The sequence below is a fragment of the Dromiciops gliroides genome, chromosome 1 (assembly GCF_019393635.1).
Source record: "Dromiciops gliroides isolate mDroGli1 chromosome 1, mDroGli1.pri, whole genome shotgun sequence".
NCBI classification, from domain to species: domain Eukaryota; kingdom Metazoa; phylum Chordata; class Mammalia; order Microbiotheria; family Microbiotheriidae; genus Dromiciops; species Dromiciops gliroides.
The window spans coordinates 336792863-336807922 of record NC_057861.1 but is presented as its reverse complement, the minus strand read 5'-3'; the positions used below and the strand labels follow the sequence as shown (position 1 = coordinate 336807922).

Below are 15060 nucleotides of genomic sequence, written 5' to 3'. Positions count from 1 at the left end.
GTAATCAATGACTTACACTTGCTACTCCTCAAGCAGCTTAGGGAATGAGAACATGAACAAACAGTTACCTTGAGCACTGTTCTAGAAATCAGCTTATTTTATGATGTGTATAGTTTCTTTTTATAATAAATCTCCTTCATAATCTGTGCCTACATCACTTGACTGTATAAACCATTTATAAAAGTTTATTAGATGTAATAACTTATATTTATATAGCCCTGTAAAGGTTTGTAAAGAAATGTATGTACCTTATTTCATTTAATATTCACAACAAGCTTCGAGTTAAGTAATAGGTCACTATTATCCCCATTTCACAGATGAGAAAAGCAATGTTCAGAGAAGTTAACTTGCCTATGATCACATGACTATTAAGTGTCAGAAGCAAAATTCAAGCCCAAGTCTCTCCTGACACCAAGTCCAGAGCCATTTCCGGTATACCCCTAGTCTCTCCATACTCCCTTCAAGTACACTGCAATAAGCTATGTTAGGAATAAATGAGAGAATCTTTGGTCAGGTTTTACCTTGATATATCTATATGTCTAAATATGTATACAAATATGGAATATTAACAAAACATTAGAAATACTGAGAATTACAATAAGGAAAGAAGGCTATTCTTAAAGATAAATCATGTCATGCTAATAAAGGTAATTCTGGGATTCCAACCCAATACCAAAAAGCAGCTGCCTAGCTACCCAGGTTTGGTATTGTTAATGAAAAGCTCTTAGAAATTGATCATGAAAATCCGTCTTCTGCATAACTAAAACTTCATAAAACTTTATATACAAACATTCATAAAGTAGTAAGAAATGTAATCACAAATTAATACGTGTGTATGTATAAACACATAAACAAGGGAGGCAAATGATAACACGGAGTAGATGTAGAGAGCCAGGAGACAAGAATACCTGATCAGATTCAAGTTCTGCTGCTGAAACATACTGGCTGTGTAAGCCTAGGCAAGTCACCTGACCTCTCAGTGTTCCAGGTAATTCTCTGACAAGGCCAAAGTGTCAAATAAAGAGAAATGGGGACTGCTGTAACTTAATAAGGACCCTACAGGGACATTATGACTTTTAAAAAAACACATGTTAACATCTGCTTTACTGTAGTTTTATCTACGTAGGTAGATGTTTCCCCAATTACAATTTTGCTTTTTGTGGGGCAATGAGGGTTAAGTGACATGCCCAGAGTCACACAGCTAGTAAGCATCAAGTGTCTAAGTCTGAGTTTGAACTCAGGTCCTCCTGAATCCAGGGCTGGTGCTTTATCCACTGCGCCACCTAGTTGCCCTATGATTTTTTTTTCCCAATTACAGTTTGTGTGTGTGTGTGTGTGTGTGTGTGTGTGTGTGTGTGTGTGTGTGTGTGTGTGTGTGTGTGTGTGAGGCAATTGGGGTTAAGTGACTTCCCAGGGTCACACAGCTAGTAAGTGTTAAGTGTCTGAGGCTGCATTTGAACTCAGGTACTCCTGACTCCAGGACCGATGCTTTATCCACTGCGCCATCTAGCTGCCCTCTCCCAATTACATTTTAATCTTATTCCTGAGAAACTCAGGAAAGTCTAAGGCTTCTTCAGAAAACGTGTTAACCTGCATTAGCAAGAGAAGTTTACTCAATGAATGTTCCCTATAACATTGAAATCACAGGTCTAGACAAATATACAAAATCTTCATAAAGACCTTATGAAATTTTTAAGGCATAATAAACTATAGATATGGAAATGATCTATAAACTGCATCTGAAAGCAAACAATTCTCTTTGCATAGTTGGCAAGAAATTTTAAATCTTTTGTCAGATCTCCAGTATACACTGCAGAAGTACGCATTTGTCATAAATGTTAATAAATTTTCTTTTGAATGCCATTTGCTGTTTCTTTTTGTCATATCTAAAACTTAAAATATTAAAATTTAAAACTTTATTAAAAACTTTAGGGGGCAGCTAGGTGGCGCAGTGGGTAGAGCACCGGCCCTGGAGTCAGGAGTACCTGAGTTCAAATCCGGCCTCAGACACTTAACACTTGCTAGCTGTGTGACCCTGGGCAAGTCACTTAACCCCAACTGCCTCACTAAAAAAAAACCCAAAAAAACCCCCAAAAAACCTTTAGGAATACCCTGTATCAACAAGCCAGTTCAAAATAGGGATCACAGGACCTTTAGTCCAATTCCCTTATTTTACAGATGAGGAACCTGAAGCCCAGCAGATCTCCAACTCCAAATGCAGAACTCTTTCTACAAAACTCTGCTGCTTAAAAAAACACCACCAGTTATATAGTTATGTGTGACATGGACCACTACCAACATTCAATAAGCATTAGTTACTGGAAAATACCTTGCAAATTATGAAATTCAGGCACAGCACAGTCTTTTTTACTGGCACTTGTAATCCCGGGAGGCTTACTCAAATCCATTTCACATTCAGCAATTAGATTTAGAACAGCTTCATCTTCTGCATCCATGACTGAACACTTCTTTGTTAGGGAGTCAATGTATTTAGTTCTGGAATGTTGATCTCTACCCAAGAAAGCAAAATTGTTAATTATCATTTTATATCAGCACTACTGAGGTAGCTAGGTGGTGTAATGCATAGTACACTGGACCTGGAGTTAGGAATATTCATCTTCCTGAGTTCTAATCTGGCCTCAGATATTTACTAGTTGTGTGACCCTAGACAAGTCCCTTAACCCTGTTTGCCTCAGTTTCCTCATCTGTAAAATGAGCTGGAAGAAAGCCCCCAATGGGGTCATCAAGAATAGGACACAATGGAAACATCAACAACAACCAACACTATTCTCTCCAGCAGTAGTGTCAAATACCTACTGCAACAATCCTGAGCAAGGCCCAAACCAGATCAAAATGTAGCTGGGAAATATTTAACAAAATCGATAAAAGTACAATATAATACAAATGTTAATATGGGGTTTTCTAAGTTAATATGTGGCTTCAGGGATCCTTATGTAGGGCTCAGTGGCCCTGTTTTCTATTTGAGTTTGACACCACTGTTCCACAGGATAAAGATACTGGGTAGGTAGGATTTTTAAATAAATAAACAAACAAATAAGTACCTATAATTGATATATTACTTGTCTTCTTGATAGGTGGGGGAGGGGCTAAGAAGAAGAGAATATGGAATTCAAAATTTTAAAAATGTAATGTTAAAAATAAATAGGATTTTTATTACTACTGCTATTATCTAGTATTAATGTGAAAAGCTTTCTCTTTGCATAGCTAACTTGGTTTCATCAATAAAGGAGAAGTCTTTCCAAGTTATCATCTAAATTCTGTGGTTATTTATCTGGCCATTCTTAAGCACAGGAAAATCTAAAGACATTACAAGGTAATTTGATTTACACTAAGCTCAAACAAAGTAGCTTAAAAACAAAGTTAAAAGCTTATAAATTGTTCTCCTACAAGCACTCTTTTGAGGTAAGTAATACAAGTATTATTATTCCTATTTTACAAATAAGGAAATATTTAATAGTTTAAATGACTTGTTCGTGGCCACTCAGTTGAAGCTAGGGTTCAAACACAAATCTCTCCCGATTCCAAGCTCAGCACTACTTTTACTACACGGATATATCAACTATATGAATTTCCATCCAGACAAGAGTACCTACAAGATATTACACAGGGCAATGCCAAAAGGCAATCATCGCTGTCTTCTAGGATATTTTAAACATATTACTTCCATCATTAAAGAAACTTCTAATATGAATAAGGATAATAAGAGCACCTACCTCACAGAGTTGTAGTGAGGTTCAAATGAGATAACACAAGTAAAACACTTTCTAAACCTTAAAGTGTTATATAAATGTTATTAGCCTTAGTATTATTAAGACCTTTACCTCAAATGAATTATGTTACTATATTGTCTTCTACAAAATAATGCCTTGGAAGTTTGATGGGCATAGCATTAAATATATAGAGAAACTCAGGCAATATCATCATTTTTATTATATCGGCTCCATTCAATTCCATTATTTTTATATACTGGATGGTATTTTGTATATATATAGCACAATGGTGGATATCTTCCATTATGAACTTTTAGCAAGGGCCCAACCCTCATAAATCTGTTAAGGCTTTATTATGCCACAAAGTCCACTAGCAACAGATTACTTCTACTCAATGATATTCAAAAGTACTCATTTAAAATAATAAAAACTTATTACCTTTAGAGATTCTTTTGGGGGGGGGTGGGGGAGGCCAGGATAATGAGGGTTAAGTGACTTGCCCGGGGTCCCACAGCTAATAAGTGTCAAGTGTCCAAGGCCAAATTTGAACTCAGGTCCTCCTGAATCCAGGGCTGGTGCTTAATCCACTGAGCCACCTAGCTGCCCCCTAGATATTCTATAATTTGGACTTTCTAACAATGTCATTCCATGAATTAAGGAAAAATTATTTGAGATGCCAATATCTTTTGGGGAGCCTTCATTAAAAATATATACTCGGCAGATTGAAGCATATTTTTTAAACTTTATTTTTCTTGCCTTTTTATGGAACATGGGTAATATGGAAATGTTTTTAATGAATTCATATATATACATATACACACACACACATATATACATGTATACACACATACATAATGAGCCTTCTCATTGCTTGCCTTCTTAATGAGTAAGGGAGGAACTGGAGAGAGACTTTGGATAGGGAAATTTTTGAAATGAATGTTAAAAAATAAGAATAATTTTTTTTAAGGAATGGGGGCAACTAGATGGCACAATGGATGAAGCACCAGCCCTGGATTCAGGAGGACCTGAGTTCAAATCCAGCCTCAGACACCTGACACTTGCTACCTGTGTGACCCTGGGCAAGTCACTTAACCCTCATTGCCCTGCCCCCCCCCCAAAAAAGAATATGTACTTATTTAATGTTTTTAATTTGGGTCTAAATTTTTCTAACATTTCCAAATTTAATTTTCTGATTATTCAAATATCACTTCTGCTCATACCTTTCTGCTTTGTTTTTCAATGAATTTGAAGAAATCTGTTTCGATTCAAATGTTTCTTCCATAGAAAAATGTGAAAGAGATGCTTTTCGTTCACTCTCTCTCACTAAACGATTATCTGGGGGAGAAGAATCCACACGATCAAATGTAAAGGTAATAAATACAAATATATACAAAATAATTACATAAAAGGTAGTTTAGTAGGGAGGACACTATTGAGGGGATCAAGAAAGGCTTCAACAAGAAGCTTGAGCTACATCTTAGGGGACAGGAGGGTAGAGGTAAGAAAGGCACATTCCAGGCATGTGGGATGGACAGTGCAAAGCCACTGAGACAGAAAATGAATGGCGTGTATAAAAAACTGAGAAGGCCAGTTTGACTGGATCACAGGGAGTAGAAAGAGGAGCAGTGTCTAATGAAGCTGGAGAGGCAGACTGAAGTCAGGCTGTATAGGACTTTAAAAAATGACTAGTGAGAGGAAATAAGGAGTTCGTCTTAATTCCAGCCACCATACCCTACCTACCTAGAATGACATACTACGTCCAAGAGCTGAAGGGACTTCAACAGTTCCTTTAAAGATCCACATTTAAATAATGTGGATAACTTTATTCAAGTCTAATTTATGGAATGTGGAAGTAGTAGTAATAAAATAGAGATTTTTAATAAACCAACTTTCCAGGTGTCTAGTCTACCATCAATATACCTAAAAATAATATATACTTTAACAAGCACCTCTCACTTTTGATAAAGATATAGGCTGGTATCTATTATGATGGTACCTAAGTCGAGCATAACTGGTCTAATTTAACAAATATCAAAACATTCTGCAAGCATTTTGACCTTCCCAATATTGTTCTGAGTACCACAGCATTACTTTCTTCATTTTACATGCGAAAACTAGGCCAAAAAGGTTATACCGTAGCTTTTTGATGAATAATTCTGCACTGGTCCCACAACTTCTATATCAGAGTAAGTTGACTTTTAAGGTTTATAGTCAATTCCATTTTTTATTCATATGCTAACTAAAGTTTAATTTTCTTACAGAAAATCTTATATAACATCTACTATAAAGAAAGCAATTTTTTTTTTCATTTTTTAGTTTGAAATATTTTAGTACAAAGAAGAAAGCAACTGTCTTTTCTCTTCCTGAATTTTACCCATCTACTCATACTATAGGGTAATTGTGAGAAATGTACATTACATACCTTAAAGAATTTTGTGAGTTATTATTTCTTCTAAGTATGGAAAAAAAGAAAATTTTGATCTACCAGGGTTTTAATGTGATAGAAGGCACTATATGAATGAATTACTTATATAATTAAATTACTTTTGCTAAACAATTCAAAAAGCAAGTTTTACTTAGTACTACCAAATTAAGGCCAAGGTCATGGGACTGATATACATATAGGTCAGTCAGATGTTCATTCTTACATACCCTTGCCACAAAGAAACATGGAAGAATACAATGGTCCAAATAGGGAGATAAAAGTAAATCCATGACCACAAATGAAAAAAAATTACAGGTCTGAATTTATCAGTACCATCACCTTCATAAACAAAAGAAAACATTATCATCATTCCATTTTTGTACAGTATAACAATTTCGGAAAACAATTAATTATCTGATGAATATTGTTTCTCCTACCTAACTGTCTAAGTCTTGGAATTATATACACAAGAAAAAGACGATAATCGGGCTCATTCTTAGCTACAGGATTCAGTCGCAAATCCACATCTTTTAGTTCAGTTAATTGATGAAGCCGAAATACTTCTGTTAGTGAGGAAATATTATTGTAGTAAAGATTGAGATTTTCTAATAATGTTAAGTACTCGATACCCTGTAAACAAACAAACAAAAAAAGAAAGCAAAATCGGTACACACTCTTTAAAAAAACTCAAATAAAGATGCTTGCAAGTTGTAAAGAAATAAAATAGATCACTAACAAAAGACTTCCACATAAAAATAAAAACCACATCTGCTGAAACAAAAAGTCATTACCAGAATGGGAATAAAGACAAAATGCTATCATTGTCATTAAGGTGGACAGGAAGGATTTTGACACAGTACTATGACAATACTGGGAAATTCAGTGTCACAGTCCTCATTTTTAAAAAGTCATTTTGTTTTCAGCGTATGTTTAAATATTTTTAGGAATCTTATTATGAATATGAAATTAGGGATAAGTTAATATTTTAATCTTTTATATAATAAAAGCAAAATTATTCCTGTTTTCACCTAAGACCTTTCCTTTTTAGATATATTATCTCAATTAATGAGAACTAGTTTTGTTAATCCAAAATAGATGTGTCAAGATAATGGAAGGTGATAGATAAGATTTAGCAGATATTCAGGAGCCCACCTGGAGGTTAATTTAAACTGATTGAATTGGATAAGGCAACTGACTACTGAATGGATTACTGGCTGACTTCTAGTTAAGCACATCTGGCTGGTACTTAAGGGTACTTAAGAAAGTAACTGTTCTTAGAAGCTAACAACTTTGAACTTTGACCACCTTTGGCCCAGTGAACCAATGATTTTGAATGACACTAGCCAATCAGGCTTGAAAAACCTCCCATTTCTGGGAGGGGAACAGGAAGCAGGAAGCAGGAAGCAGGAAGCGGATGCTGGGGACTAGTTCCTGCCTCATTTGCTGGGAGACATTGTTGTGGTGGCAGAGAACTTGAGAAGTGGGAGATTAGGAATGTTAGAATAGCCAGGTTATAGGAAATCTGTTCTCAATCTTTCTTTCTTTTACTATCTTTCAATAAACCATTAAAAAATCTAAACTCGTTTATCAGTGATTTTAGTCAGTTTCCCCCCAAAACTGAGGGGATAGATTAGAACCCACATTTAGAATTTTAAATTACACATAGAGAATATAATTTCAGAATATAAGACAGAAATACAGAACAAAATAAATAAATACAGGGAATGCATTTTTATTTACTTAAGGAAATTATATTCTTAGCTAATTTTGTTTTCTATTGCTTTAATCTAAATAGCAACAGTTTCTTTCAAATGAAAACAAATTAAAAATTTACCTCTAGACAAATCAATGAATTGCGTGAGAGATCTAGAGACTTTAAACAAGTTAAATTTTTCAAAGAATTTCCTAGATGAGTAATCTTTTCTTGGTAAGTTCCAGGAATAGATAGTGACTGAAGTGCACCTAAGAACAGAAAATTTTAAAATTATTTACTTCGGGGGCAGTTAGGTGGCACAGTGGATAAAGCACTGGCCTTGGATTCAGGAACACCTGAGTTTAAATTTGGCCTCAGACACTTGACACTTACTAGCTGTGTGACCCTGGGCAGGTCACTTAACCCTCATTGCCCCACAAAAAAAAATAATAAAAATTAAAATTACTCTGCCCTAACTCCTTGTAATTAAATCAAAATGTTGACCACACTTAAGTATTCTACTAAAAGATCCATGCTATCAATGACACTGACACCCATATTTTCCCAGTGTTACAGATAACAATCCACTTACACCTTACCATCCTGTGTGCTTTTTTCTTAACCATCTTAAAGATCTTTTAAGGGGTTTAACCCAAAACAGTTTCTGTTTATGTCTGTGGATATCACAACTGAGAAGTCACAACACAATAAAGTGCACTGCACTTGAAGAAGATGCAGACCAAAAAAAAAAAAAAAGAGTGAATGAGCACCACAAAAAAGTAATTATTTTTATTTGGTTTTAGAAAACATCACATATCTTTTTAGTGATACCTTTCTAAAAGGTATTTAATATGAAATAGGTTTGTATGTCACTGACAATAAACATAATAATGGTAAAGTGAGTTTGCCTAGGTACCAAAGAGAAATCTAGAATTAAAAATGAATAGCACCATCAATTTTTAGATTGGAGAATTTTTTATAAAATAACTTCCATCTTCATCTTCTCTACCTTCTCAGCAGTTTCATACATTCCTGACTCTACCTCATCCTAAGCAGTCTCTCTTCTCTTGGCTCCTATGATATCATTCTCTCTTGGTTCTTCTACCCATCCAACCCGCCTTTCAAACTCTTTTGCTGAATCATCATCCATTTGCCGCCTCCTAAGCAATCATTCAAACCCATCCCACTCCTACCTCAATTTTCTCTACACCATATATCTCCAATTTATTCTTCAATCCCTTACAATGGGGTTATGTCCTTACCATTCCATTGATAAGCTTGGGAATGCAGGCTGGTGCGAGATAGTAGAAGGTCATAGATCCTAAAGAAACTGCTTTCTTAAGAATAAAATTACCTTAGTATTGGGAGCCAAAGGACCTGAGCGCAAATCCTGTTTCTGTGTGACAACATTTCTGGGACTATGTTTGAGAATTTCCCAAAGGCAATCCAAACCCACTTTCCTCCTCCTAATTACATATTTACATATGATTCAGCAACCCAACTTGTCCCTTTGTACTGTCTATCCAAGAGAAAGAAACTGCAGGATGAGGCCCTATAGACTGTATATATAACTGCATATCAAAATGTTGGACAAGGGGAATTCTTCATGCACTTTTTTTTTCCTAGATGGATGATGAGGCCAAATTCTTTTGAGTTGTTACAGATTTTTTCCAATAAGTTCTGTAATGTTCCAGTGGAACAAGCACAATGTAATCCACAAATATAAGTATCTGGAGCACTCCATCATCCAGAAGGCATGTGTTTTCAATCTGGAATCTGTGCCAGGCTTCTTCATGACAGTGGTGAACACCCTTAACAAACGTATGGTAGTACATAAATTGCTGGAATAAGCAATGATTCTGGTAGTTTCATTTTGTGATAGCAATGTTCATGCTTGTGTCCTTCTACTGACACTAGACTAATTCAGAAGTGTGGCCCTGAACAGATGAAACTGGATTTAACAGATTTCCCTACCTTTAATTAGTTCCTTGTTTGTTTAGTGATAAAATTTTCATGCAGAGCACACATTTTTTCATTGCTCTCTCTTACTGCTTTTAATTCTGTGGTTTTTAAGAATGGCTCTAACTACAAGGAAATGTCCTAAAGAGCTCCCAAAAAAGCATATTTCAATGTCTATCGTTGGGGTAAATCAAGAGTTTCAAGGATCGTTTAAGCCCACAATGAAACAGGATTACTCAGCACTGATGTGCAAAAAGGAAAATGCAACTGAAAACAAACACCAATGCCCCAAATTGGCAAATTATTTTTGCAGAATTGCCTAATTTGATCTCAAACTACAGCCCTTCAGAGGGACCTACAAGTCTATGGGGTTGTCAGTGATTAATCTGCAATACGGGATAGACTTCAAAGATACAGGGAGAAGAGTAAAATCTAACAGCTGCTTAATGTTTTTGTTTTTTTTAAAGCTTGAAGGGGCAGCTAGGTGGCGCAGTGGATAGAGCACCGGCCCGGGATTCAGGAGTACCTGAGTTCAAATCCAACCTAAGACACTTAACACTTACTAGCTGTGTGACCCTGGGCAAGTCACTTAACTCCAACTGCCTCACCAAAAAAAAAAAAAAAAAAGCTTGAAATGGACAAGAAAATACAAAGACTATAGTACTAAAAATTGGGGGGGAAAGGTAATTTTTACTGATGAAACTTACTTTTTCATGCAAAGCTATATATGCTAAAACCTTTCTCAGGAGTAAGCCTCTTTTGCCCATTAGATCTTGGCATTTTCATTAGACTGCAAAGCATGCACCCAGAAAAAAAGCATTTTAGGGATTTTTTAGTTTAAGTGGTTCTGGAAGGCTTGTCCTCATTGAGGAATAATGAATCCTGATGAAGACATTAATATATTGGGGAAAAATTGTTCCCAAATCACAAAATACTGCTATTTCCTTTAAAAGAAATGAGACTGCAAAATTGCAAAGTTGGTAGAACTAGTTTAAACTCCTAAAGGCCACTATGATCTATTAACTCCTTGAGTTCTTATAAATGTTGCCTTTCAGATGTGTCTTCCTCCATCCACTCTCATGCAAGCATCATGAGTTCTCATCTTCTAATCTGGGCAACTAAATTGCATAATTTTGTCTTAAACCTTTCTCCTGACCAATACCCAGTTCCCAGGACTATGCACCCCAGGACTATGTGCTTATCAGGATGAGCACCAAATGAGTCCCTGAAACTTATTTTCTTCTCCATGCTTCTGACTTCATTAAAATATAATAAAATTCCCATCTCCAAGGATATTTTGGGATCCATTGGGATGAAAAGGGAATGAATTCCCCAGCTGTGCGGGTATGAGAACTTTATGTGTCACAAAACACCCTAAAGAGAGCATGAGTTTTTTAATCATGCCACCTCAGGTTTTCAACATAGTGTTAAGGGCTAAAATTCTAGCTAGTCTGTCTAAAATATCCAATGAGTGGTCGCCAATAAATTATAAGCTTTAGCAAGAGTTAGACTTTTAAGCATTTATTAAGGAGAACAAGAATTTGGTAAAGAGAGAGAGAAAGGCCTAGATTCCTATCTATTAAAGGGAGAGCACATTTCTAGCTCTGCTCTCCACCAGAGTCCAAAAGAAAGAGAGTGAGACCGAGTGCCAGTCTCTTCCTTCCTCCTCCCACTAGCCCACGTCAGGAAGTGACGCCAAAGAAAAGACTCCTGGTCTTGCCCTCAAAGACCTTCTCTTCATGGGTGGAACTCTTCTACAGTAAGTCTCCAGCAGGTGGCGTCATTCCAATCGTTACAATAGTAAACCTTGTACTTCACCCAACCCACTAGATCTTTTCCAGGTGAACTGGTGCCTAGCCAGGACTATTGTGTACTTGACTGTGAATTTTTGGTACCTAAGTGTAAGACTTTACATTTATCCCTATTAAAATTCATCATACTCAGCCAAACATTCTAGTCTGTCAATGTTTTTTTAAATTCTATCTAGTGGATTAGTTATTTCTTCCAGCTTCTTACCTTCAAATCTAATAAGCATTCCACCAGTGCCTTTATTGTTATTCAATTGTTTTTCAGTTGTATCTGACTCTGTGAACCCATTTGGGGGGTTTTCTTGGCAGACTAGAGCAGTTTGCCATTTCCTTCTCTGGCTCATTTTACAGATGAAGAAACAGAGGCAAAAAGGGTTAAATGACTTCCCCAGGGTCACACAGCTAGTAAGGGTCTGCGGCCACATTTGAAATCAGGTCTTCCTGACTCCAGGCCCTGGGCTCTATACACTGTACCACCTAGATATACCTCCTATGCCTTTATCCAAGTCAATGATAAAAATGTTAAACAGCACATGAACACTTCAATGAAGACCTCCCTCCAAGATGCTATCGAGCCATTAATGACTACTCTTTCAGTCAGGCCATTCAGCCAGTCCCAAAAGACTGAGAGGTATCAGACACAATAGACTGGGCATTAGGTCTAGGATTCAGGAATGTATGGATTCAAATTTCACCTTGGAAACTTTTCAGCATCTAGCACAGTGCCTAGCACATAGTAGGTGTAATACTTGTTGACTGCTTGGCTTTACCTCTTTGTGTCTCCCAACATTTGCTAATCTCTAAAATGAGGGTGTTTGACTCAGTAGCCATTATAAACCCGATAGGCTATTTTTTTTCCTAGTAAGGGTGATTCATTCTGGAGAATCCAATGGCCATATAATGAAATCTAAGAGCTCTTCCAGTTCTAAATCTATTCTATTACGATTCTAAATTAATGAAAATCACTCTACTAAATGGGCATCAGTGTTTTGCTAGTCAAGAAGATCCTAGTGAGTATCAAAGGGATGCCTTGTATCAAATTTCAAAGTAGCTACACTTCTAGAAACAAGACTGGGTCTTCTCTGAATTCTACTGTCTCTTATAGATAGGGTTGGCTTCCCTAATAGGGCTCTGCTGCGGGTATTTATGGCTCATTCCCTTTAACAAAAACCATTTTGCCCAAAAGAAAAAAATTTAATTTACATCTAAAAATCCAAAGTCCTTTCAAAAGTTATTTCATTAAAAAAACCGAACGACCTTATTTATGTTCAAAGTGACTTACAAAGTACTTATAACTACACGTGGTGCCTATTTTTTTTTTTCCAACCAGTCTTTGGTCTAACTTTACTAGCTCAGGTCAGTTTTGCTTAAGACAAAGGACATTGGCTGCAAAGGTACTTACCAGCCCTTCTCAACCCTGTAATAGGTAAGATCACAACTAGTCTCAATTCAGCCACCGCTGGCTTCTACAAGCCGCCTCCGTCACCACGGTCTGGCCGGCGTTGCGGGGGCAAACAAAGCGTTGCTGGGTCTTGATGTGTTTATGTAAACATCAGGCTGCTTGGGGAGGGCTGCGTCCACGTGAGAGGAGGGGAGGGGGCAATTAACCATGAGCTGTGGTGGGTAGGGGGTGTGTGGGGGTACAAGCACCCATATGTGGGAGAGGGGCTTCTATGTGTGTGCGCGCGCGCAGGCGGTGGCTCGGCCCGCAGGGGAAGCCCCCGTCCCCAGCCCCGCCCCCTCGGGGGCTCTCCCGCGGCCTGGGGCCGTTTTAACCCGAGGGACTCAAGCCCACCCGGGGCTGACAGAGTGCGGACCCCCAGTCCCCGGAGCCGCTAAACGGGATGGAAATGGAAAGAAAGCCCGGGCCTCAAGGCCATTTGGCAGTGGTTACCCATATTACGCAAATCGCGATGACCGAGACCGCTCTTCTCTCGGATCTTCTCCTCCGACAATACTAACTTAAACGCCATCGCCATTTTTTTTCAAACCGAGCGCGCCTGCGCCGGCGCCTGCGCGGTGAGATCCCGTCCGGGACCTGGGAAGAGGCGTCAGAGTGAGCTTAGGGATTCGCTGGGTCTACTAGGAAAGGCGGGTCTGGGAGCTTGGCAGGGGGCGGGGCAGGTGTGAAAAGCCCCAAGGCCGTAGGTTCGAATCCCCGCTGTTAATTTCCAGCTCCCACTTAAATAATCTCCACCTTTATAGGGTTCGGTTTCCCTCATCTGTGCAATGAGGCAGTTGGAGCAGATCAACAAGCCCCGAGAAGCACCTGAGAAGCCCTCGAGGTGTTTAAGTTTTATTAGGTGAGCTACCTTGGACACATACAAGCAAATACAAAATAACACCGTAGTCTTTTTTTTATTTTTCGAGGTGAGGGGGAGGTGGGATGGAAGAGAGTGCTGGGGAGGGGCACGCGCAACTTGGGGTCTGGGGGAGGCAGAAATCAGGAGCCCCGCTGCGGAAGACAGCAACAGCAGAAATTTGAAGGAAACAGGGTATTCTGGAGGAGGAGAAAGGGGGAGAACGAGGAGGGGGGAGGAGGAAAACAGGCCCTGAGTGTAAGGAACTAAGCTTGTGCCATATGACTTATCATAAGAGCATACACAGGAGTTATTTCTAATAAGCCTGGAAGGGCTGTTTGTTTGGAGTCGAGTTGTGAACGGTCCTTCCTAACTTATGTTTCCTTATGGCTCTAAGTGCTTTAATTTTATTAGGTGACTGCTTGAGTGAATACTGAATGTGCATGGATCTCCTCCGTGGTTCCCCGTTGTTTTTGTTGTTGTTGTTGTTTTTTGTTTTTGTTTTGTTTTATTTTGTTTTTTAATATAATTTTATTTTCCAAAATATATGTAAAAACAAAATTTTAACATCAATTTTTTAAAAACTTTGTGTTCGGGGGCGGCTAGGTGGCGCAGTGGATAAAGTACTGGCCCTAGATTCAGGAATACCTGAGTTCAAATTCGGCCTCAGACACTTGACACACTAGCTGTGTGACCCTGGGCAAGTCACTTAACCCCCATTGCCCCGAAGAAAACCAAAACAAACAAAAAAAAACCTTTGTGTTCCAATTTCTCTTCCCCCCTCCATTCCCGCCCCCCACCCACAAGAACTCAAGCAATTCAAAATAAGTTATACATGAGTAGTCATGGAAAAATTCCCATATTAGCTAGTTGTGAGAGAAAACAGTCAAAAAAACCCCAAACCTCCCCATTGTTTTTCAGTTGTGTCCGACTCTTTGTGAGCACATTTGAAATTTTCTTGGCAAAGACACTGGAGCGATTTCCTTCTCCAGCTCATTTGACTGATAAGGAAACAGAAGCAGTGACTTTCCAGGGGTCACACAGCTAGTAAGTGCCTTGAGACTGGATTTGAACTCGGGTCTTCTTACTCCAGGGCAAGCACTCTATCCAATGTACCAACTAGCTGCCCATTAGAGAGTTGTGG

The 15060-nt window shown here is 38.1% G+C and overlaps 1 protein-coding gene across 1 annotated transcript in view; it reads right to left on the bottom strand.

Annotated features, from left to right (window-relative positions):
• Positions 1-13595, bottom strand: part of CEP72 (centrosomal protein 72) — a 54701-nt gene extending 41106 nt beyond the window's left edge. The window contains exons 1-5 of the mRNA XM_043976746.1: positions 13520-13595; positions 7991-8118; positions 6594-6786; positions 4952-5066; positions 2330-2511 (exon numbers count right to left, since the gene is read on the bottom strand). Coding sequence (XP_043832681.1) covers positions 2330-2511; positions 4952-5066; positions 6594-6786; positions 7991-8118; positions 13520-13595 — 694 coding nt within the window. The remainder of the gene's footprint in view (positions 1-2329; positions 2512-4951; positions 5067-6593; positions 6787-7990; positions 8119-13519) is intronic.
• Between the last annotated feature and the right edge of the window lie 1465 nt (positions 13596-15060).